General features: G+C 36.7%; 1 protein-coding gene across 3 annotated transcripts in view; it reads right to left on the reverse strand.

Moving 5' to 3' along the window:
* The window catches only part of PLA2G4A (phospholipase A2 group IVA), a 174,345-nt gene that overhangs the window by 71,473 nt on the left and 79,546 nt on the right, over nt 1-23,326 (reverse strand). For all 3 annotated transcript variants that reach the window (XM_053607841.1, XM_053607842.1, XM_053607843.1), the window contains 4 exons: nt 22,570-22,718; nt 21,540-21,653; nt 9,568-9,605; nt 5,667-5,808 (listed from right to left, as the gene is read on the reverse strand). In XM_053607841.1, coding sequence (XP_053463816.1) covers nt 5,667-5,808; nt 9,568-9,605; nt 21,540-21,653; nt 22,570-22,718 — 443 coding nt within the window. The remainder of the gene's footprint in view (nt 1-5,666; nt 5,809-9,567; nt 9,606-21,539; nt 21,654-22,569; nt 22,719-23,326) is intronic.

Here is a 23,326-nt window from a genome sequence, read left to right on the forward strand (position 1 = left end):
TACTGGTGTCCTCTGTTTTGAGAACCTTATTTTCTCTCTAGCTATTCCAGGGATGCAATGCAGAATCACTGCCTGAATCTGTGTCCTGGCTTATACAATGAAATGCAGTAGAACCTCTGTACGTTGACCACCCAAGGAACTGTAACAAACAACTGGTCACATACGGAGGTGGTCAACATAAGGAACTAGCCTACTGTATTCATGCACACATGTGGTCCATGAAAATTAGGTCAACTTAAGGAGGTGGTCAATGTAGGGAGGTGGTCAACTATGAAGGTTCTACTGTACTTCCCAAGGATCTACCACCTACGAGCTATGCTGGATGATTGGACTACAGAGATGAATACTACAGAGACATTGTCCTAGTCCTTACAAAACTTACATTCTAAGGGAGAAAGCAAACATCAAATAAATACTTGTTCAGTACTTTTTCAAGTACAGTTGTGGTAAATGTTGAGAAAATATTATGTTCCATAAGAGAATATAACTGAAAGACCTAACGTAGACCTGGGGACAAGAAGGAGAAGTTGGTGAGAGAGTCTCAGAGTCAACGATGTTTGTGCTGATTAAAGAATGAGAAGGTAGCTAGTTAGAGGAGAAGGGGTGAAGTGGAGTGAGGAAGGGGACAGGCAAGTATATTGCAGTGAGAAGAAATAATATACGAAAGAGCTCCAATTGGGAAAAGTTCTGTAGAGACATGAAACCAAGAGGCACTTACTGGAAGGCAGTGTATGAATGTGGGACAACCTGTCAAAAATGAAACTGGAGGGATGCTGTAGGACTCAGAGTCTCAGAGCAGTATAAGGTTAGGATTGAAACAATCAGATACATGTCTTGAAAGAAATCACTCTGAATCACTGTGCACAGAAAGTGGGGAGAGGAAGAACAGGTATAGACAGAACTGTAAAGAAAAGACAAGATTGTGTGTTCAGACAGAGACACGCTGAGTCTGAGATGTCAGGATGTACACAAGGGAAGATACCAAGTAAATGTGAACATGATCAAGTCTTAAACGCAAAACAGAGGCTCTAGGCTGTAGATACACATGTGAAAGTCCCCAGCACTCCAGTGTTGGGTGATATCATGAGTGGGAAAGAAATTTTTCTGAAGAGTATAGAATAAGGAGAAAGAGAGCCTAGGGCTGAGTTCTGAGAAATTACTATATTTAAGGAATGCTCAAGAAGAAGTAGATCTGGAAAGGAAAACCAGAGAGGCATGGTGAAAATAAGAGAAGGTAGAAAGTGAATGGTAATGTTTCGAAAGGTAAGGAGACTTGTCATTTACGTTGCCAGGATAGGTAGGATGGGGCGAAAACAAGATCCTTTGCATTTGTTAATACTGTGAGCAGGGAAACAGCTGCAAGAGAACAATGAAGGCAGGAGCCTGATCAAAGTGAGAAGGTAGAAGGAGCTTGCATGCAAAGGTTGGAGAAGCGTGTCGGCAAAGGAAGGTAAGGAGAGAAATACAGCAGAATGGAGAAGGGAATGGAGAACCTAAAGAGATTATTCTGTTCCTTCTTTCCCACCCCCCTTTTTATAGTGGAGTTTAGAGCATGTTTATATTTTTATGGCAAATATCCATACAGAGACAGAGGCTGACAACACAGGAAGACAGTGGCCTGGAAAGAACTAGGTAACAGCTCTATTGGGGTTCCTAAGCGGGCCTTGAGTTATAGCTGATGGAGACTTATTAGGAAGAAAAGAAAATATTTTCTCCATTGAACTAGGAGGGACATTGTGAAGGAAAGCATTCGTTGGTTATACAGCATGTCAATCCTATGGCAGTAAAGGAAGGATCTGTCATCTCACACCTTTCACTTCTTTTTGAGTAGCAGGAAAGTCTGTCAGTTACGAGGTGATGAGAGGGATGGGTTAGCTGTAAGGAGTGAAGAAAAATAAATGTTGCAAATAACTGGAAAGAAACTAGACAGAGAAACTCTAAGATCGCAAGGAGGCTTCTCCCAAATGAAGTTGGTGACCATGAATGAACAGAGGTATCAATTTCCTCCCTTTTCTTCTAGCCAAGCACATATCTTAAGGCTTGGTCAATAGTCATCAACTCTAAGAGAACTTTCCATCACCTCTACTTCAGAGCGTGAGAAGAATCACCCTCTGACAAGCACTTTTCATCCCTCCATTCACACCATTTGTTAAGGACTCCACATACCACTGGTTTTAAATATCTTTCTCTCAAACTAGTCTTCACATTCACTAAAGAAAGGATCTGCTCAGTGTTGATCATCTCAGCTCTATTCTTTGCCTGTCCCTAGCATACTTGTCTCAATAAATGACAAATGATGGAAAGGAAAAAAACCTCAAAATATCATTTCTCTGTTCCAAGGGTGTAATAATACCAAAAAAGGATGGAGACAAAAAGAAGAAAGTTTGGCTTGGCACCCATAACACAGTGGTTATGGTGCCAGCCACATGCACCGAGGCTGGCAACTGCAACAAGAAAATAGCGGGGCATTGTGGCGGGCGCCTGTAGTTCCAGCTACTTGGGGCAAGAGAATCCCATAAGCCCAAGAATTTGAGGTTGCTGTGAGCTGTGACACCATGGGACTCTACTGAGGGCTTTTTTTAGATAGTGAGACTGTCTAAAAAGAAGAAGAAGGTTGTAGAACTGCTGCTGAAAGGTTTACTATCTAAATAAAAAGAAAAAAGACCACAATAAGGAAAAACTTCAGAAAAATTAAAAATGTCTAAGTAATATGTATAGAAAGTAGTTCTCTCTGGGCGGCGCCTGTGGCTCAGTGAGTAGGGCGCGGGCCCCATATGCCGAGGGTGGCAGGTTCAAACCCAGCCCCGGCCAAACTGCAACAGAAAAATAGCCGGGCGTTGTGGCGGGCGCCTGTAGTCCCAGCTACTCGGGAGGCTGAGGCAAGAGAATCGCGTGAGCCCAGGAGTTGGAGGTTGCTGTGAGCCGTGTGACGCCACGGCACTCTACCCGAGGGCGGTACAGTGAGACTCTGTCTCTACAAAAAAAAAATAAAATAAAATAAAGTAGTTCTCTAAGGATGAATTTGTCTGTTACCAAGGAGCTGTTGTGGTGACAAGCAAGATGTGAGAATGAAGAGAAGCCGCTCTTTTTATTTTAAATGGAACCTTAAATGGATGTTTCACTTCTCCCCTTAGTTTCCTTTTAGCAAAAATTCTCCATAAGCAGCATCTTAAAATCTGCTTCTGTTAACAAAGCCACTCCAGCATCAGCAGGTTGGCTTTGTAACCCATTCCCATCTCAAAACACACATGGAAATCTACAATCACGTGTGAGACGGGGTGCTCATTTAGGTCCCATACTCAGAATTTATGTCTCATTTCCAACTATATTCTGTCCTTCATTTGCAACAACCTTGAATCTCTGATGCATGTACGTATATGAGAGTGTGCACATGTATGTTTACTTATGCATGTAATGCAACTATTATTATATGAAAATAAATAACGTTCATTTAAAATATTAAATTAACAGAAAAGCACAAACAATAAGTAAGAAATTACTCGATAGGACACTAACAAGAAATTTCACCATTTTATTATTTAATTAGCATCATTGCACCAGTTTATCTTTGTAGATTTCAGAAAGAGAGAGAGGGACATGGATTTGATGATAGTTGGTTAGATGGATGGCTATTAGATGGATGAAGAAAACAAAACTAATGGATAGACACAAAGTAGGTTATTAAATATGTGATTGAATAATAAACAATGCTACATTTTACTGAATTCAAGAGAGAAAAAAAGTTAAAATAAAATTGAAGGACTAACCTTTCAATGTTTGGTTATAGTATCTTTTTATTCTAATATGACTTTATAATTAGGTTTAAGAAAAACATCAAAATGTGGATGACTTTTTTTCAAGAGTTGGTCAATTTAGGGTAATACCTTTTTTACTCTCTGCTATCAAATATGAAAAATTTAGAGTATTTCTTTTTATTTCCCCCATTATATTTACCTATATGAGAGTGTGCACATATATAGTTGTATTACCATTAATAAGATGTATAGTGTTTCTGCTTGTTCTATTTTCATAGTTTAACTCTTGTCTATATTAAAACTTATTAATTAGTACTCATCCTTTTATGTCTGAGACTAAATTTTTCTACTCATAAAAGAAACATCTTATTTGTACATAAGCGTACCTGTTTTAAAAATTATATCAAAAAATACATAAACTACCGTGTATAGGTCACTATGAAAGTTTTGAGACCGACTATGTTACAGTCCCTTGTTTCTCATCTGAGATGGCATTCTTGGATTCACCTGTGCAAGTTTCAACTTGCTCAGCTTATTGGCACTGCAGGAGGGCTTCATTTGTACCATCTGCATGGATTTTACCTTTCTTGAGTTTCATATATCACAAAACTTTTGTAATGACTCGCATACATACAAAGAGTAGAATATTACTCAGCACTAATACAAAACAAACTATCAAATCACCAAAAGGTATGAAAGAACTTTAATGCATATTATTAAGTAAAAGTGGACAATCTGAAAAGGGTACATACTATGACATTCCAACTATGACTTTCTGGAAAAGGCACAACTATAGAGACAGTAAAATAAATCAGTGGTTGCCAGGAATTAGGGAGGAAAGATGAATAGGTAGAACACAGGATTTTTAGGGCAGCGAAACTATTCTTTATGATTGTACAGTGGTGAATACATGTCATTACACATTTGTCCAAATCCATAACATGTACAAGGCCAAGGGTGAGCACTAATGTAAACTGTGGACTTAGGGGGTTAAGTAGGCTCATCTATTGTAACCAAGGTACCACTCTGGCCTGGGATGTTGATAGTCAAAAGATTGTGGTGGTTAATTCTATTTGTCAACGTGACTAGGCTAAAAGATACCTAGATAGCTAGTAAAACATTATTTATGGGAGGGCTTATGGGGGTGTTTTCCAAAGAGATTAGCATTTGAATCAGTAGACTGAGTAAAGAAAGTCCACCTTACCTAATATGGTTGGGCATTATTCAGTGCTTTGAGGGCCTAAGTAGAACATTGATGAGAAAAGGGCAAATTCTCTCCCTCTCTCTAGCTGGAACATCCATTTGACATTGCTGCTACTGATTCTCAGACCTTTGAACTCTGAGATTTATACCAACACTTGCTCCCTCCAATTGCGGCAGGTTCCTATGTTTTGGTCGTGGGTTAGGAATTACACCATTATGTCCTCTGGCTCTTAAGCCTTTGCCTTAAAATGTACCACTGGCTTTTCTGGTTCTCCAGCTTGCAGTTGGCATATCACAGGACTCCTCTGCCTCCATACTCACATGAACCAATTCCCATAATCTCCCCATATATTACACACACACACACACACACACATATATATCCTTTTGGTTCTGTTTCTCTAGAAAACTCTGATTAACACTGGTAAGCTATATGGGAACACTTTCTGCTCCGTTTTGCTATGAGCCTACCACTGCTCTAAAATATAACACAAAAATAAAGATTAAAAACCACATCTGAAAAAGCATCACCAAATATAGGCAAGTATTTGGGATACCCTTCTCCAAAATTTTTTATTTACTTACCTTAGAAAGCTAAAGGAATAATGCTCAAATTTAATCTTGCCATAGTTAGGTAAAATGTTTAGATAAAGTGTCTAAGCAAAGTTATTTTAAAATTATACTAATCCTCAAAAAAGTCAGACTCACATCACGTGTAGAACACAATCCTTCACTATTCTTTGGACCCAAGAGTTTCTTCATGTTCTCTTTTATGTTTTCTTTTCTGTGTTGTCTGAAAATCTTCTCCTGATCACACAGAGCCATGCTAAATCGCAGGTCTGGGCATGAGCTGTGACGTAAAACAGATAAAGGCATGAGCCAGCATCCCAGAAGTGTTGTTTCATATCCATCCTGTTCTCTTAAGTCCCCAGCAGCTACCCTGATATGCTGGGTGTATCTCTCAAACCATCTCCCAAAGAAGGGACCTAAAATGAGTGTAGGCAATGATGGCTTCTTAAAACAGCATGTTCCAAGGTATGTTTTCAGAGGAAAAGGAGTATGTGATCTTTTAGATAAACAAGCCAACAGCCCCTGATAAGTTGTGTATTATAACAGAGACTTTGGGAAGTGCATTAGGAAAGAGGCCTCTTTATATCTGTTTGACAAAGTAGCTCTCAAATTTATCTGACCAAGGATTTCTTCCTGTTCCTATCACTCCACCCTCGTAACACTAACGTAACAAAAAGCCTATGTTCTGAGGAACATATGTGCAGAAATAGTCTTAATAAATTGCCTTGTCTAATGGATGCCCCCCTAGGTAGCAGAACTTGAGATAACCACAAATGAGCTACAACTAGAAGATTATGGAACCTTGTATTATATATGCAATTCCTCTTTAATACTAATGGCAGCAGCAATTTCTCAGAACCCTACACTGTACCAGAAACCACACTAGGTATTAAGTATGTATCATTGCAACAACTATGGGAGTAAACATTACACATTATTATGCAATATTTTATTATATATTGTAGCTCTACAAATCAGAAAACTGAGAGAATAGGATTACACAATAAATACATGATGTACTTTCACCACTGTGATGTACTGCCTCACAAATAATCCAGGTCCCAATACTGAACCCCAGATAACAGCTACTTAAATTTAAAAATACTACAAAAAAATCTAGCAACCTCTATTGGGTTGTGGATAAATTCAAAATGATGAAGGCAAGAATATAACCAATAAAACATTGTCTCTTTGCAATTCTTAAGTAAGTCTTTCCCTTAAGAGGAAAATTAGTTTAAGAATTAAACTAATAAATTATTTAGTTCAGTATATTTTTGTTAGTTCAGTATATTTCTTCCTTAGGATAAGAGAAAGGATAGCCAAACCTCTGGGTTATGATCTCTAAAGTGAAGTTTGATCATTACAAATAATATTTTAATTATTCATTCCCAAAGCACAAATATAGATAACTCACAAAAGAAATGTAATTAATAATGAAAGTAGAAAAATAAATATTTAATTTTACTGGCAAATTAAAATAATCGTTATTAACTAACGTCTTCCAAAATATTTAAAATATTTATCTTGTAATGCTGAAAGGGGTAAAATTACACTGTTATTCATGGACATTCATTATGGTAATACAAGTTTGTCAAACACTTTTGGAAAGCAATAAGGTAATGAGCATCAAAAATAATTAAAATAGCCAGGTGTGGTGGCTCGCGCCTGTAATTCCAGCATTTGGGAGGCCAAGGCAGGTGGATTGACTGAGCTCATGAGTTTAAGACCATCCTGAGCAAGAGCAAGACTCCGTCTCTAAAAAATAGCCAGGCATTGTGATAGGTGCCTATAGTCTGAGCTTCTTGGGAGGCTGAGGGAAGAGGATTACCTGAACCCCAAAGTTTGAGGTTGCCATGAGCTAAGATGGCAGAGCACTCTACCGAGGGTGACCAAGTGAGACTTTACCTCAAAAAATAAATAACTAAATAACTAAATAATTAAAATATACATTCTTTTTGACCTAGTAATTCTACTTCTAGATAATTACTTTCAGAGAAGTAACCATACATTTAAAAAATATTAAATTTGATTATTTTGCAAGTTATGTAACAAGGGGAAGAAAAGATTAAGCTAGTGGATTAGTTATTCTTGACTTTACCAGTTTCCTTATACTATTATTTAATAACATAGGTTAGGTATCTTCTAGCTACTTTAAGAAATAAAAATCTCACTATATAATGTTCTCTTTGAAATATCTCAACTTTATTTCTTTTTCTGCTCTTAAAGCTAATCGCTACCTTAAATTTGATCATTATCATTCTGATGTATTTTTATCATTTTTTTATCTATTTATCTCCCTAAATAACATAGAGGGTCATTCTGTAGGTTTTAAATTTTGTTACAAATGCGATCAATGCTCAGTACTTTTCTCTGTTGAATGTTTTATTTTTGAGAATCATCTATGCTTATGTAAGTACAAGTAATTCAAACATTTTTGCTATTGTGAAACATTTCCATTACATGAATATATCCTAATTTATTTATCCAGGAACACTGACGTTACTTCCAATTTTTGGTACCATTATGAACATGTGGTATACACATACAAAAGAGTCCTATAGTCTATACTCTTCAGAAAAAAAATCTCATTGAATCATAATAAATATGTTTATGTTCTTTTCTTATTTTACCAATGAGTAAAAATGTAATTAGAAATCTTTCAACATCAACATAATTAGCAAGTCATAGATTTAAATCTAGGCCCTCTCATTCTAGAACCCATGTTCTTTACAATATAATGTGCTGTAATGTATTATTTTTTAAAAGTATGATAATTTTTATAAAAATCTATTAACATTATAATGACCTAGATGTTTAGAAGATATTGGTAAAAGAAAAAAACAGTAAGAAAATTTTAAAAATACTAAGTACTTTTATAAATATGGTAATAGAATTATGGCTTAATTATTTCTTCTTTTATGTTTTCCCATTACCTTCCTAATAATTTTTATATTATGATATATATATAATGTATTATTCTTTGAATAAAACATTTGTATTCTAGAGTTGACATAAATTAACATGTAAAAAGAAGTTTTTAATATTGTAAAAATATGATCCTAATTACCTCAGTGAAAACTATTTTCCATTAAATAAATAGAATTACTTTCATAGTCAAAAAAAGCATTTCTAATCTCATCTAAAATATACCACTTTTAAGCAAGAACTAACTTAATGCAAAATAATATAACATAACATACTTTGATATTTACTGACATACATTGAAAGGCTGTGGTAATTTATGCCAACCATTTTCTAACTAAAGTCAACATGTTCCAGGCATAAAAATAAGAAAATGAAATGCCTAAACTCAGTGCACCCATTGTCATGTTATTTGGCAATTCACAAGATATGAAAAATGTTAAATTAATCTGTTTGGTATTTGTACAAAATTTGGGTTGGGTAAATTCAACCTCAATAGGGAGGTTTAAAGAGATGGCAAAGAGACTAAGGAAACTGGGAATTATTGAACTCATTGTAAGAGCAAAGATCTAATAGATCAAGGCACAGCTGCCTCTCCTAAGATTCACCATATGAAAATAAATAAATGATTTCCCAACCCTCATTTTCGGAAGTCACTTTGAAAGAACAACATGCTTTGTATTCTCATTAGTATGAACAAAATCTGTCTCAATTTTCAGTTTTTCCTCTACAACAAATTATTATGTTTCCTGTTTGTCTTCACATTTATGTTTTTAAATACCTATCTGAAACAACAATGGAAAATAGACTTAAATGACTTCATTTATTTCTATTGAAACATGCAAAAATTGAGGGAGGATCCTTTCAAAAAGCACTATTCTGCTATCTGTTATTTAACTACCAAACTACTGGACAATTAAGCGAGAACTATGAGGATATTATTTTTTGAATTTTGTAGCTATTATCAAATAATGAAAGAAAAGCCAAGTAAACTTAATGTGCTTCTATATCCTCGAAGCTGTCAGTCATTTTATGTATCTAAGTATACTCTTTAACAAATAAAATAAATCAGCGCACCTCTTATAAACTGTTCATCCAACTACATAAACGCACTTACCAAACTTCAAGAGACATTTCCAGAATCATTTCAGTGACCTAAAAAATAAATATTAATCATATTAGTACACACAATGGATATGTATCTTATATAATGGAAATGAAATCAAAAGAAATAAGCCAGATTATTTTTAACCTAAACCTAAAAGTAACCCAGCTCTATGAAGATCCTATACTACACGTGCATTTTAATAGGTCATCGTTTGCTATCTTTAGAAGTCTATTTAAGTCAGTTTAGCAAACATAAGAATGTCCCATCTGGCGGTATCCACTCTCAATAAAATAAAGTAATTCAGTTCCACAATTACTATTTACAGAACATTGAAACTGCCTGAGATATAAAACCTACTGAAGTGTTGTATATACTGTCCAGGAGCTGGCCTTCGACCACAGAATCAGAGGATGTAATGGCCCAGAGGTTAAAGAAAGCTTGGGTGGAAGTTCATGTATGTACATTTGCAACAAGTGCAGGCTATATTAAGCTGGAAATAGAATAGCCATTCACAGTAGACAGCAGGACTCAGGGCCAACTGCAGTCAGCTCAGGGCCCAGCCAACTGCAGTTAGCTCAAAATGCATTTACTAACAAGATTTGGAGGCTGAGGTTTTTATTTTTTCAACACTATTTGAACCACCTAAACCTATTATAAGACTATATCCTGCCAACAAGACAATTTTGGTCTAAAGGAAAAGAGAGTGACTAATATCCAAAAGCGGTATTAAGAAAGAGATGCCTTTCCAGAGATTATAAATCTGTTGTACAGTAAGACCTTCTCAATATTATCTCTGGATTTAGTTATAAAGAATGTAATTTTAGATTGTTCTGAGAACCAAATGAGAAATGCTTCGGAAGTTGCTCTACCACTGTAAGATATGCTATTTTTTTTTACTATACTAGTTACCAAAAAAAGTAGATAAAGCCAACTTATTCAGTGAATTTCAAATATAATAAAAATAGGGTATGTCTCTCGAAATATGAAGAGCATATTTTTAGAACCAAAATAAAATGCTATGGATTCTTAGATTTATTATCTTTTGAATTTCAAGGGATGGAAAAAAACAAACTAGAAGGAGCTGTCCAAAAGGTTAAATTTAGTTCACAGAAGATTTTCACTTAGTACAGTATTTTATGAGTAAGCAAATGGTATTGATATCATCTCTACAAAAATTTGCCTCTCCCACTAAATTGTAAGCTCCGTCTTATATAGGTTTCCATTATAAGTTTATTTCAAACTATTTGGTGCACAAAAGATAATGAGTAAATATTGGTTGGTTACTGTTCACATGTCGCAGGAGGAGGACTACATCAGGCAAATTTTCCTTTCAAGAAAGACCCATTGCTACTAGAGATGAAGCCAGGGAATGGTCTGAGACAAATAGCAATTAATTCCTCTGAATGGGATTCTGTGGATCTTTATTCATCAGTGCAGCATGTAAATCAGTAGTTCTCAACCTGCCTAATGCTGCAACCCTTTAATACAGTTCTTCATGTGTGGTGACCCCCACACCAGGAGCGGTATCTTGGTTCCTAAGACCATCGGAAATATGTGTGAAAGGGGAAAGGGTCATTCGACCCCCAAAGGGGTAGCGCCCCACAGGTTGAGAACCGCTGATATAAATATTACTTTTAAAGTTAATGAAATAATTAAGAGTTCCATGACAAATGGTATAATGCATGCTCAGATGAATAGTTAAGTAGTTACGTGATGGCGAAAGTGTGACGGGCTACAAAACATTCAATGGAACTGCTGTCTACTCTATCCGTGGAAGCACAGCTCAGTCCACATCCTAGAACATGATGTCTATTCTGTTTCAGAATTTCAGTTGGAGTCTTTACCTAAATGATCTTGGGAAGTATTTTGTATTGAATGAAGTAACTGTGGATATTTAGTGAGAAAACAAGACAGGAGTAAAACATGGTCTCTTTTTTTTTCTTAAGAGAGAACATTAAAGCTGACATTAAAATGGTACTAGACATAATGTTTTTATCTCCAGAGGGAAAAACCATCACAGGGGAATTGAAACAATAAGAACAATACTACAAGTCAGTATAGAATCTGCCAATAAATGGAAATAGTCAAAATTTTAAGAGCTTTCTTATTCCAATGTGCCTCTTTATAACAGATAGTGTTGAAGAAAAAGCTGGCTACCCACCTTGCAGGTTCCTAAGCAATTTATCACATATATTAAAATATCCAGTGTTTGAATATATACAATGCCTCTTTGTCCTCACAACTTAATAAATAAAATAAAAATGAACCATGATATATTTATAGTCATATTTTTCTTCTCCATAAGAATATCCCTGTATATCAAATCACCATTTCTTAACCAAAACATTCATGATCCTACATAGCCTGACAAGACTCATTAAAGAAAGGCAAGATAAAACAAGAAAAACGCAGGTTTTCTGTCATCTTGAATGTTACAGGATGTGTTGCAATGGTGCTTGTCACATGGGTTAGAATCTTCACTTCTAGGCCCAGTGCGGTGGCTCACACCTGTAATCCCAGCACTTTGAGAGGCTTAGGGAGGAGAGGATAGCTTTAGCATAGGAGTTTAAAACCAGCTTGAGCAAGAGCAAGACCCCATCTCTACCAAAAAAAATAGAAGAAATAGTTTGCAATCCCACCAGCAATGTAAAGTGTTCCCTCTTCTCCACATCCATGCCAGTATTTGCAGCATTGTGACTTTGTGATGTGCTGTGAGGTGTTATCTCAGAGTGGTTTTGATTTGCATTTCTCTGATTATTAGGGACAAAGACCATTTTTTCATGTGTTTGTTGACCATCCATCTGTCTTCTTCAGAGAAGTTTCTGTTGAAGTCTCTTGCCCATTTGTAAAGGGAATTATTTGCTCTTTTCTTGCTGATTAATTAATTACATTCTAGTTATCAGCCAGTTGTCACATTCAGATTCATAGCATGCAAATATCTTCTCCCAGTCTGATGATTGTACCCTTAGCTGCACAGAAACTTTTTAGTTTGGTCATGTCCCATTTATCTATTTTTGGTGTTGCTTTAATTGTCAATTAAGTTTGTCTTCATAATTCCTTTTTCCTAGGCCAATAGCATTAAGTTTTATCCACACTTTCTTCTAGGATTTTTATTGTTTTATGTCTAAATTTACATCTTTTATCCAGCAAGAGTGAATTTTTGTCAGTGATGAGGGGGGTAGGTCCAGTTTGAATCTTCTATGTGGCTAACCAGTTCTCCCAGCACCATTTATAAAATAGAGATTCTTTTCCTCAGCATATGCTTTTGTTTGGTTTATCAAAGATCAGATGGCAATAGTGGCTGGGTTCATCTCTAGTTTCTCTACTCCATTCCATAGACCTATATCTCCATTTTTGTGCCAGTATCAACTAATACTGGCACAAAGAAAGAAGTATGGAGAATTCTCAAAGAGCTAAAAGTAGACCTTCCACTTGACATGGCAATCCCATTACGAGGTATCTATCCAGAAGAAAAAAAAAATCATTTTACCATAACACCTTTCCTAAGACTAGAATGTTTAATGCAGCATGATTCACAATTGCCAAGACTTGGAAGCAACCCAAACGCCCATCTACCTATGAAGGGATTAACCAGCTGTGGTTTATGCATATCATGGAGTACTATTTAGCCAAAAAAAGACAGTGACTTTACATCTTTTATATTTACCTGGATGGAATTGAAGCATATTCTTCTTAGTAAAGTATGACAAGAACGGAAAAGCAAGTATTCAGTGTACTCATTATTAATGTGAAACCAATGGAAAAACAACTATATACCCACATGAGAGAAAAACACAAGTATATTCAAGTGGGGAAGTGGGGGGAAGATTGGTAAGCTCTCACCTAATATGCACCATGTAAGGGTATACAGTATGCCCCCAGGATGAAGGGCTCAACTATAACTTTACCTTTACCTTAGAAACTCAAACAATATAACCTAATTATTTGTACCCTCTTATTAATCTGAAATAAAAGAAAAAGAAAGAAAAATTAGTTGTGGTGGCGTACACCTATAGTCCCAGCTTCTTGGTAGGCTGAAGCAAGAGGATGGCTTGAGCCAAGAGTTTAAGGTTGCAGTGAGGTATGATGAGACCACTGCACTGCAGCCCAGTGACAGAGCGAGGTCTTCTCTCAATTAAAAAAGAAAAAGAAAAAGGAATTCTTACTTCCACTCATTGCCCAATTTCCTCCACACTCAGGAAGAAATTTTAAACTCACAATGTTCAGACATTCCAGGAAGCCTTACATTCCCAATCTCTCTGCACCTTTTACTTGGAACATGTCATTCAGGTAAAACAGCCACAGAAACATGCACTTCCTGGGAGGCATTAAACAATTACTGTAAACTTCTTCCCACACACTCCACAAAGCATCTCTGCATTACAGACTTTCACACTGCTAATAGTATCAAGGCAATGAGAAAGAAGAATGACCAGTTCTCTCAGGCTTTTCCCACCCCCTTAGAACTTATCTGGGAACTAGAACAAATTAGAAGAACCCCATCTCTTCAAGGAAGGAGGCTGTACACATTATATACACTTGTGAAAACAACAATCCCTTCTTCGAGTTCCACAGTGGAGAGCAGTATCAGATGTATACAATGGGAGGGTAGCAGCTGGGGGAGGGAAAGAGCAACTGAAGAAGAGAAAGTAGAAAAACAGAAAGCCATTGCAGACTTTAAAATAATTTCCCAAGTATTCAAACCCATCAATGCTCTTGAAAATTTTCCAGAGTCATTTTGAAATAATGACGCTAAAGTAACAAGCATAGACTGGCAATTGGAGGCCCTTTAAAATTACAAGAAAGATGCACATAGTCAAATAACTTTAAAGTCGAGAATCTTCTCTATTAATGAAGAGTTCTTCAGCTATGCCATGATTTCTCTTATACACTCCATTATTCACAACAGTTGCTTTTAATAAAACATTATTTAAAATCTGATCCTTCTTGGGTCAATTTACTCTTTATTTTTTTTTTCTAGGTAGAAACAACCAGTAACTGGTGATTCAATAATTGTTTGTATCTCTCAAGAGGATATGTAACATTTCTTCATTTGTATTTACCAGCCCTGAGCACTTCACGGATTCTCAGCACCTCCTATTGGAGCCCTCATTTATTCATTTGTCCTAAAGTGATTCAAGCACCCAATGTGTGCCAGGCTGGATATATAATGTTAAGTAAATTTAATATATTCTACTCCCTGATAGAACTGACCCTTTACCAGAGGGCCCCAAAAGATGCAATAGCATTCTAAAATGTCCTAGAATTTAAAAGTTATAAATTGTAGAAGTGTCAAAAAAAAAAAAAAACTCACAATGTTTCAACTGCTAATAACTCAAAATACAAATGCATCTTCTGGTTAAAGCCAGGAATGATTTGACCCACATTTGAACTCTGTCCTGCATCCATATCTGAAGGTCTTTACATCTTAGCCAAGGATCTACAAAATTTTTTATAAAATCATAGTTCTCCAACCTCCACTTTGCCTCCTTAACTTAAATTATGGTCTTTGTCTTCACATATCGATACATCGTTTTCCAGTGAAATCATCCTGAGACTAACAACACTCTAAACTCACCATCAAAAGTCCCACTTTTAAAAAAGCTTTGATACTATCTCTTCTGTGAAACTACCTTATTCATTTTCAAGTTGTAATCATGAATAAGCTACCATCAAAGAAAGCATTTACCCAAAATTAGATAGATGCCACAGGAGCCATGAGACATGGCTATTTTTAGACAATAATACTAACTTCTAAATAAAGATGGAAAATTGAAACACAGTGTAAACTCAGAGTCGACATTCCTCAACGTATTGGTCAAAGCAAACTAAATTCATCCAGAGAAATAAAAAAAGCATAATCTTCTCGATCTTACTTCAAAACTTTAGCCTTTTCATGGTTCTTTTGAACTGAGCTACTTTGTTTATACAAAACACACTAAATTCTGAAGATTCCATATCCTTCCACTTTAAAATGGGCCACTAGAACGCAAAGTCCCATTTGACACATTTAATAATGACTGATTAGAACATTCTGGACTGTCTGGAAATAAATGATCTCAATATTTATAGACTTAAATAACAAGTTCATTTTGGTTAGTAAGTTTAAACAAATAAGTTAAGACACGTATTCAGTTATATTAGTTTCATGAAGCATGTGACATGTTTAGTTAAATCTGGTCAGTTCTAATTATAGTGAGAATATTTAATATTTATGTAATGCTTACCAGGCTAGCCACTGTTTTAATACTTTCTGTATATTAACTGCTTTAACCATAACCACAACTTTAAGAGGTAGATACTACATGTAACCCTGTTTTCCAGATGAGGAGGCATAGCAAAGAGATAAAAAAATAACATGTCCAGCATCAGGAAGTGGCAGAATCATTGACTCTAACCCAGGCCATAGCGTCTGACTCTGAGTCTGAGGTCAAAAGCAGGAGGTTGTTTCAGCTTCTCACAAATATAATAACAGCTCTAATGCTCTCTAAACTTGACTCCAACAAACACAACCTAACCCAGATTTCATAAATGCCAGCTGGAAAACAAAAACTGTGAACACAGCCCTAAGATTTGACTTTCTTATCAAAAATGACAAGTTTTTAAATAATTGAGTTGAAGTGATAAATCATAGATTAAGGCAGCACTGGATTCACATAAATTTCTGCCTTCCAACTGCAGCAGATCCTTGCTGCTCCCCAAAATCATTTCATTCAACTCTGACTGACACATTAAAGCTGTCATAACTCTTATTTTTCTCAAGTTACCCCGCACTCCCCTCGTCGCTTTCCACAGAAGCAGTCCACTGTAAGCAGCATCAACTTTTTTGTTTGTTTTCAATATCGATTACTTCTTTTTTACTTGCTAATGTTTCTGCGTGGAAAGCCGGAAGTTTGCTCTTAGTTCCCCATCACCTGGTCACACACCTTCCATGACTGACTGCTATGGGGAAGATAACATCCAGATTCCTTCATGTCACATTTACACTCAGCCTGTGGTCTGATCCCAATGTACTTCTTCCTTCACGCACAAGCACTCTGCTTGCACCAGACTTGTCTTGGCGGGGTTTTCTGAACAAGTTCTGTCCTTTCTAGGTCACAATACCTTCGATAAAACTATTCTCTTCACTGGGACTACTTTCCTTCCACCCCTTTAGTGACCCAATCACCCCAACCACCCCAATCACACCCTTTCTATGAAGACAAGGCTAAGCCAGTGACGTCCACTGTTACCAGCAATAATCTGCACCTTCAGCCCCACCATCTCTGCTCCGGCCTCGTCTTCTACCATTCTCTGTACCACTCTTTCTTATGCTCCAGCCACACTCTCCTCCTGCAGTTACTCGACATGCCAGGCAAACTTCTGCCCTCTGATACCCTCGGAGATGCCTTTCTTAACTACATTTTTAAAACTGCCTTTGAGACCCCTTTCATACACAAGTGCATACTCCCCCAATCTCCCTCCCTGTTGTTAGCATTTGTCCTTGTCACTACTTAGCAGAAGTGTCTTTCAGTTATTTACTTTGCTTTTTATCTGTCTTATTAAGTAAAATGTAAGTTCTATGAAGGTAGGGTAAGAATTCTTATTTGTTTCATTCACTGCTGAATAGCCACTGCCTAAAGGGTGTCTGCCGCATAGTGGATGCTAAATAGTTATTTATCAAATGAATGGATTAATATTTTCTTCTTATAACTCTCACTTCACGTATTACTTTTACTATCCATTTGGCACTTAAAATTATCAATTTTAAGTGATAATTAAAATCACTTAAAATTTAAGTATTTTAAATACTTAACTCTAGTTAATACTATGCTGAAATGTTTACAATAAAGCATACTATTGTGTGCAACTTGCTTTTAAATGCATCAAAAAGTAAGATGGTTTAATTAATGAATAGAAGATATGTAGCAAAGCAAACAATGTTTGGTAAAATGTCAATTATAGAATCTAAGTGGCAGTTGTATGGTGTTCACTGTATGAATCATTCAACTTATTTTTATAATAAAATCAGAAGGAAGAAAGAGAATGCTTGAGACAGGCCTCCTCTGAGGCCTCTGAAGTTGGCTACCCAGTAATCTCCATCACATCCCTTTATTTTATTTTCTTCACAGTATTTATTACTATCTGCTGTTGTGTTCATTACTCTTTTTCTAGTTGTTGCCATTTACTTTCCCTATGAGAAGGTAAGCTCCCCAGGAACCAGGATTTTCTCTGTCGCCTCCTCTGCTGTTTGCCCTTTACTTAGAATATTGCCTAGAAATAACTCGTTAAGGAAACCAATCAATGAATAGATGCCTCATGATCATCTTGCTTATCATATTACTTACCGGTTTACATACGAATGTCTACTTTAAGCAGATTCTAGTTCCTTGAAAATGGAAACTTTTTGCCCCTTTCTTAATATTTAACAAAATCGTAGGAGCACAATAATGCTTTACACTCTCTCCTATTAATAAATTACACGATCTACTGATGGGTCAGTATTTCTAAATTATGATAAGAGTGAAAGATTTTTATTCTTGCATCATCACTATTTAGCTTCCATAACTGTAAAATAAGAAGAATTAAAAGCTTTGGGGTGAAGATGTCCAAATGAAAATAACATGCTTTCTAGGTTGCAAAATTTTATAAATTAGAAAGGAACTTGGAGATAATTTACTCTAAACCTTCATGTCAGAAATGAAGAAAATAAGACTCAGAAACAAATGCATGAAAATTCACACATTCCGAAGGGAGAATTCCCAGAATTCTCCCAATTCCCAGTTTCTACCTCCAACAGTGGGACAATGCCAGTCTCTGGCTGGAGGCTGCTGATGTTTCTCCAGCTGTCTTGTGGCCACGGAAATCACTCTATGTTGACTCAGTATTAACTTTTGGAAGACAAAACTTTAAAGGACTTTTTTGCTAATAATATCTTGGCTAGAAGAATTCATTCTCTTTCCAAATCCAAGTGCTCTTGTTTCTATCCCAGATGGCCATAACCATATTGAAGGTTTAAGTCTCTTCTCTCTCATTATTCCCTTGCCACCTGTTCTCTCTTACAACCTCCCTGACTGCTATATAAAGAAGATGCCCCCGCCCCAAAAGACAAGGATTCAGAATATAGGAGAGGCTGGATGGCTTGCATGGGCACCCCCACATGATCTGGGGAACAAACAGGGGACTCCCCACTGAGCTATCACACCTACTTTCTCCCAACTACCACTGCAGTCAACTCAAATGATTGTCATTCAGACAAAAACTGCAAAAGACTCTTGAGAATAGAATCATAAAGAAAAGCTGGTTGGACAACTGTTTTCTCAGGCACACTAAAGAAAATAATTACATAAGCTACTTTAAATTCAGGAATGTGGAAAGCCTTTTATAGAGCCTGGGGGTTGTATACCTAACCATAGGAAACACAGAAGGAGAGGAAATGAATTTTGTCCATAATACCATCTCTTATAAAGCAGTCTTCATGTCATCAACTGAAGTGTAGAACAAAAAAAAAGTGTACTTTGGAAAGTTCAATCCATGCTTATGAAGTCCTCGACAGACATTTACTGAGAGCCCATCCCTGCAACAGACAGTAGGTCAAACCTGCCGTTTTCAGCCTTTGACGGCCTGTATGCTCTTCCCCCGCCACTCGCTGACCTGGGCCTGCCAAGCCTCGTAACTTGCCATGTCCCAGCTTGCTGTCTTCTTTCGAGACTACAGACTTTTGCAATTTCTTCTGGCTAGAATGCTCACAACTTGTTCTCCGCCTGCTGAAATCCTACTCTCTTCTCAAGATATAAAAACAGTAACAATGACAAGAAGCATTGACATAGTGCTTAATACAGCACTGTTCTAGGCCCTATACGTGTGTGCATTCCTCTATGTACGCGTAGTTTTTATATATTTTTATTCAGTCATCATGACACATTTACCATTAATAAATTATATGACTAATAGGTAACTTTCTAAACAATGTATAGTATAAATTACAATTATTTTCATAAGTAATATATCCTATATTCTTATATATAATATATAAATAAAATCAACTTGTTTAATTATCGTGATTTCCCCATATTATTTCCATTTTACAGGTGAGTAAACTGAGGTTCAGAGGAGTTAAGTGATTTCCCCAGAGTGAAACAGATGGTAAGGGACAGGGTGGGATTTAAATACTAAATAGTCTGGCTTTAAATGCCAAGGTGTTAACCAGGGTTTACTGTTCAACGTATTTGAAATCAGCTACTGCTAAGAGCCATCTCTGGCCTCCTCTCACAACACAAGATTTCCTCATTCTGTCTTCCCACTGCACTCTGCATATCTCACTTAACTCACTGCCCTGTGTCCCTCCCTACACCCATTTCACTCTCTGCCTCACTTCCACCTCAGATGAAGATAATTAAGCGAAGAATTTCCTTTAATTTATTTTTACATTCCTTGCACAAAGGCCAGTATATAGCGGATCTTCAATAAATTTTTATAAAAGGACTGAATGAAAGGACCCTTTTCAAAAATGGTCTGAAGAAATGTGAGTGTGTCTCTTAGCTTAGGAGAGAAGACACGCTTCCCTGGGCAGCTAGACCACAAAGTGCATGAACCACAGTGTCCTCAAGGTAGCCAAGTCACTCTGATTGCATGGATTAATCCAGAAGCCTTTGGGCTGAAGTTGGTTTCTAAACAGGTGCACGTTTATTCAGCAAATATAAGCTATGTAATAATAACTCTGTAGGTATACTTAATCAGCATTTCAAATTTCCTGACCTATAGGATTTTAGTTTACAAGGAGAAGATAAAAAATTGAACAGTACAAGTAATTTACTCTCAATAAATACCATAGATAATTATCATGGGGAGGCAAAGGAGGAAGAGGGCATTTGAGATGGTAACAGGAAAGGCAACAGGGAGAAGGCGAGAGTTAAGGCACAGGCAGGTGAGTGAGTAAAGGGATGGGAAAGTCATTCTAAGGAGGAGCAAAAGCACATTTTACCTCCCAACATAAAGAACATAATCTATCACCCTCTCACACATACTGGCCCACCAGTTGTTCACATGTCTCACCGTAAACAAATTATTTTCTTATAGTATTCTAAAATCCCATAAGTTTATCCTGTATAAATAATTTTCCTAAGGTTTTATTATTGCTAAATGTCAAAATTTCAGAAATGCAAAAACTCTAGACATACAAAGGTACCGATAACCTCAAAACCATTCCTTCTGACTATTTACTGTTTTGGATCTAATTATTTGAGGATTATCTGGGACAGAACTAGTCTTCTGGAGAAGCTTATTACTAAACATGTAATTTTGAAATAGTTTGGATTTCCTAACATTTTTTTCTTTGAGTTTGCTTTTTTATCTCTTTCTCTCTCTCTTTTCTCAAACTTTGCATCTTCCTTCATCTTCCCAAATTTTTTGTATGAGACCTACTTACCAACAGAGCCCAAAGGCATTGCTTAATCTCACATTATCACTTGGAGCAACAAATAATTTGAATGCTTCAGTAGTATTTAGTGTAATGCCCCAAACGTCATAGATATCAGAATAATTTTAAAAATGAGGACAAGAAGAGAAAGAAAAAATGAAATTTTCCTTTTATAAAAACAAAACATCCTATACATGAATAAATACAATTTTCCCAAATGTTAAACCCAACTTTCCAGAATAAATAGATTTTATTTAAGGTAAGGTTAAGAAATAGTTGTGCAGGGCGGCGCCTGTGGCTCAGTTGGTAAGGCGCTGGCCCCATATACTGAGGGTGGCGGGTTCAAACCCAGCCCCTGCTGAACTGCAACCAAAAAAAAAAAAATAGCTGGGCGTTGTGGCGGGCGCCTGTAGTCCCAGCTACTCGGGAGGCTGAGGCAAGAGAATCACTTAAGCCCAGGAGTTGGAGGTTGCTGTGAGCTGGGTGAGGCCATGGCACTCTTCCGAGGGCCATAAAGTGAGACTCTGTCTCTAAAAAAAAAAAAAAAAAAAAAAAAAAGAAATAGTTCTGCAGTGTTACTCACTTGATTGAAAATAAAGGGAACTTCTTTCTTCTCTCCCACTTTCATCGAAGATATGGGAAATGTTGCCGTCCCTAGAGTCTCATCCATGACATAATTGGCATCCATTAATGTGATCTATAAGGTAAAATGTAGAGCACAAGTATCGAATTTCTCACACATACTTGGAAATTATATCTAAAATCTCCACCACAGCGAAAAAATTAAAGCTCTCCAATGATCTTTAGCAATCATTTGAGTTCCTCAATATTGAACGGGTAACAATACTTTTCTCTTTTCCTTTCTGATCCTACATTTGCTCAAAGATAAAATTATTTTCACATTTTCCTGATTGATTTATGCAATGATCATGTTTTCAGAAATAAAACCTTACACCTCTCTAGTTTCAAGTATGAGAAAGAAATTAATGTAAAAAATCAATTCCGGTGCAGCGCCTGTGGCTCAGTGAGCAGGGCACCAGCCTCATACACGAGGGTGGCGGGTTCGAAACCAGCCCCAGCCCAACTGCAACCAAAAAAACGCTAGGCGTTGTGGCAGGCACCTGTTGTCCCAGCTACTCCAGAGGCTGAGGCAAGAGAATCACCTAAGCCCCCCAAAAGCTGGAGGTTGCTGTGAGCTGTGATGCCATGGGGCACTCTACCAAGGGCAACAAAGTGAGACTCTGTCTCAAAAAAAAAAAAAAAAAAGAAAGAAAGAAAAGAAAAGAAAACCAATTCCACCATTTTGGGGAAAAAATCTATTTTAGCTTATTTTAAAGGCAATTGAAAATATTTTTTATTCTGTTGTATAAACATTCTCACCTTTACAACAGAAAATATATTTTTTCCAAAGCACACAGGGAGGACAGAAGTCTTCCCAACCCCACTTACCTCCTGCCTTTCCCACTGGATGCTGCTGTTCCTTGGCATGAACCACCTAGATGCTAGTTAACCACGCTGCCTATGCTGACTCCAATACCACTGACAGGAGAAGAACAACTCAAACATCTCTGCAACATTAATGACGGCCATCTTACAACCAATGATTCACTTACCTCCAAAATATTTTCCTGATTAGGATCCAAAATAAATTCAAAGGTCTCATTCCACACAGGGTTTATATCATTATTGAAGTGTCTCGTTCTTTTTCTGCTGTCAGGGGTTGTAGAGATGAAAAGCTCCACGTAGGGATCTGGAGTATCAACTATGGACAGTAAACACAAACGAGAAGAAGCCAAAATGTGATTCATACTTCCTAATTCATTTTTACTAATATATGCTGACAGCTTACTTTCAATGAATCTGTAGTGATGTATTCAAAATATCTGAGACAAGGTATTACATGTGTAATAGAAAAACATCATAGGCTATATACTTTTGACATGCTATGTCCCTGTCCTTCACAACAGGCCTGTGAGAGGGAGTCATTTATTAGGTGACTTATTTAGAATTCCTCCATCCACCTAGAAGGTAGGTTGATTGAAATAAATATCTCAGTCTATCTACTACAAGATAATAGCAGTTTCACCCAGCTATCTACACAGCATGACCTTTATCCTAGGCCCGTGATGGTGACAAGATCATGGGTTCAATATCATGTTATTTTTCTAAGTTAGAAAAGTCATACTGTTTACTTTGTTTATCAAACAAAATTACAAACATCATTATGAGAAGAATATCATTATTATTACAGGGTTACCTTGTATGGTTGTACAGGTTGTGCACTACACAACTATAAGGGACGGCATTTACATTAATAGTCAAGATAGATTTATTATCGCAATTCTAGATGAAATTGAAGTGTCTCCAGAT

The sequence above is a fragment of the Nycticebus coucang genome, chromosome 10, assembly GCF_027406575.1.
Source record: "Nycticebus coucang isolate mNycCou1 chromosome 10, mNycCou1.pri, whole genome shotgun sequence".
Lineage (NCBI taxonomy): Eukaryota > Metazoa > Chordata > Mammalia > Primates > Lorisidae > Nycticebus > Nycticebus coucang.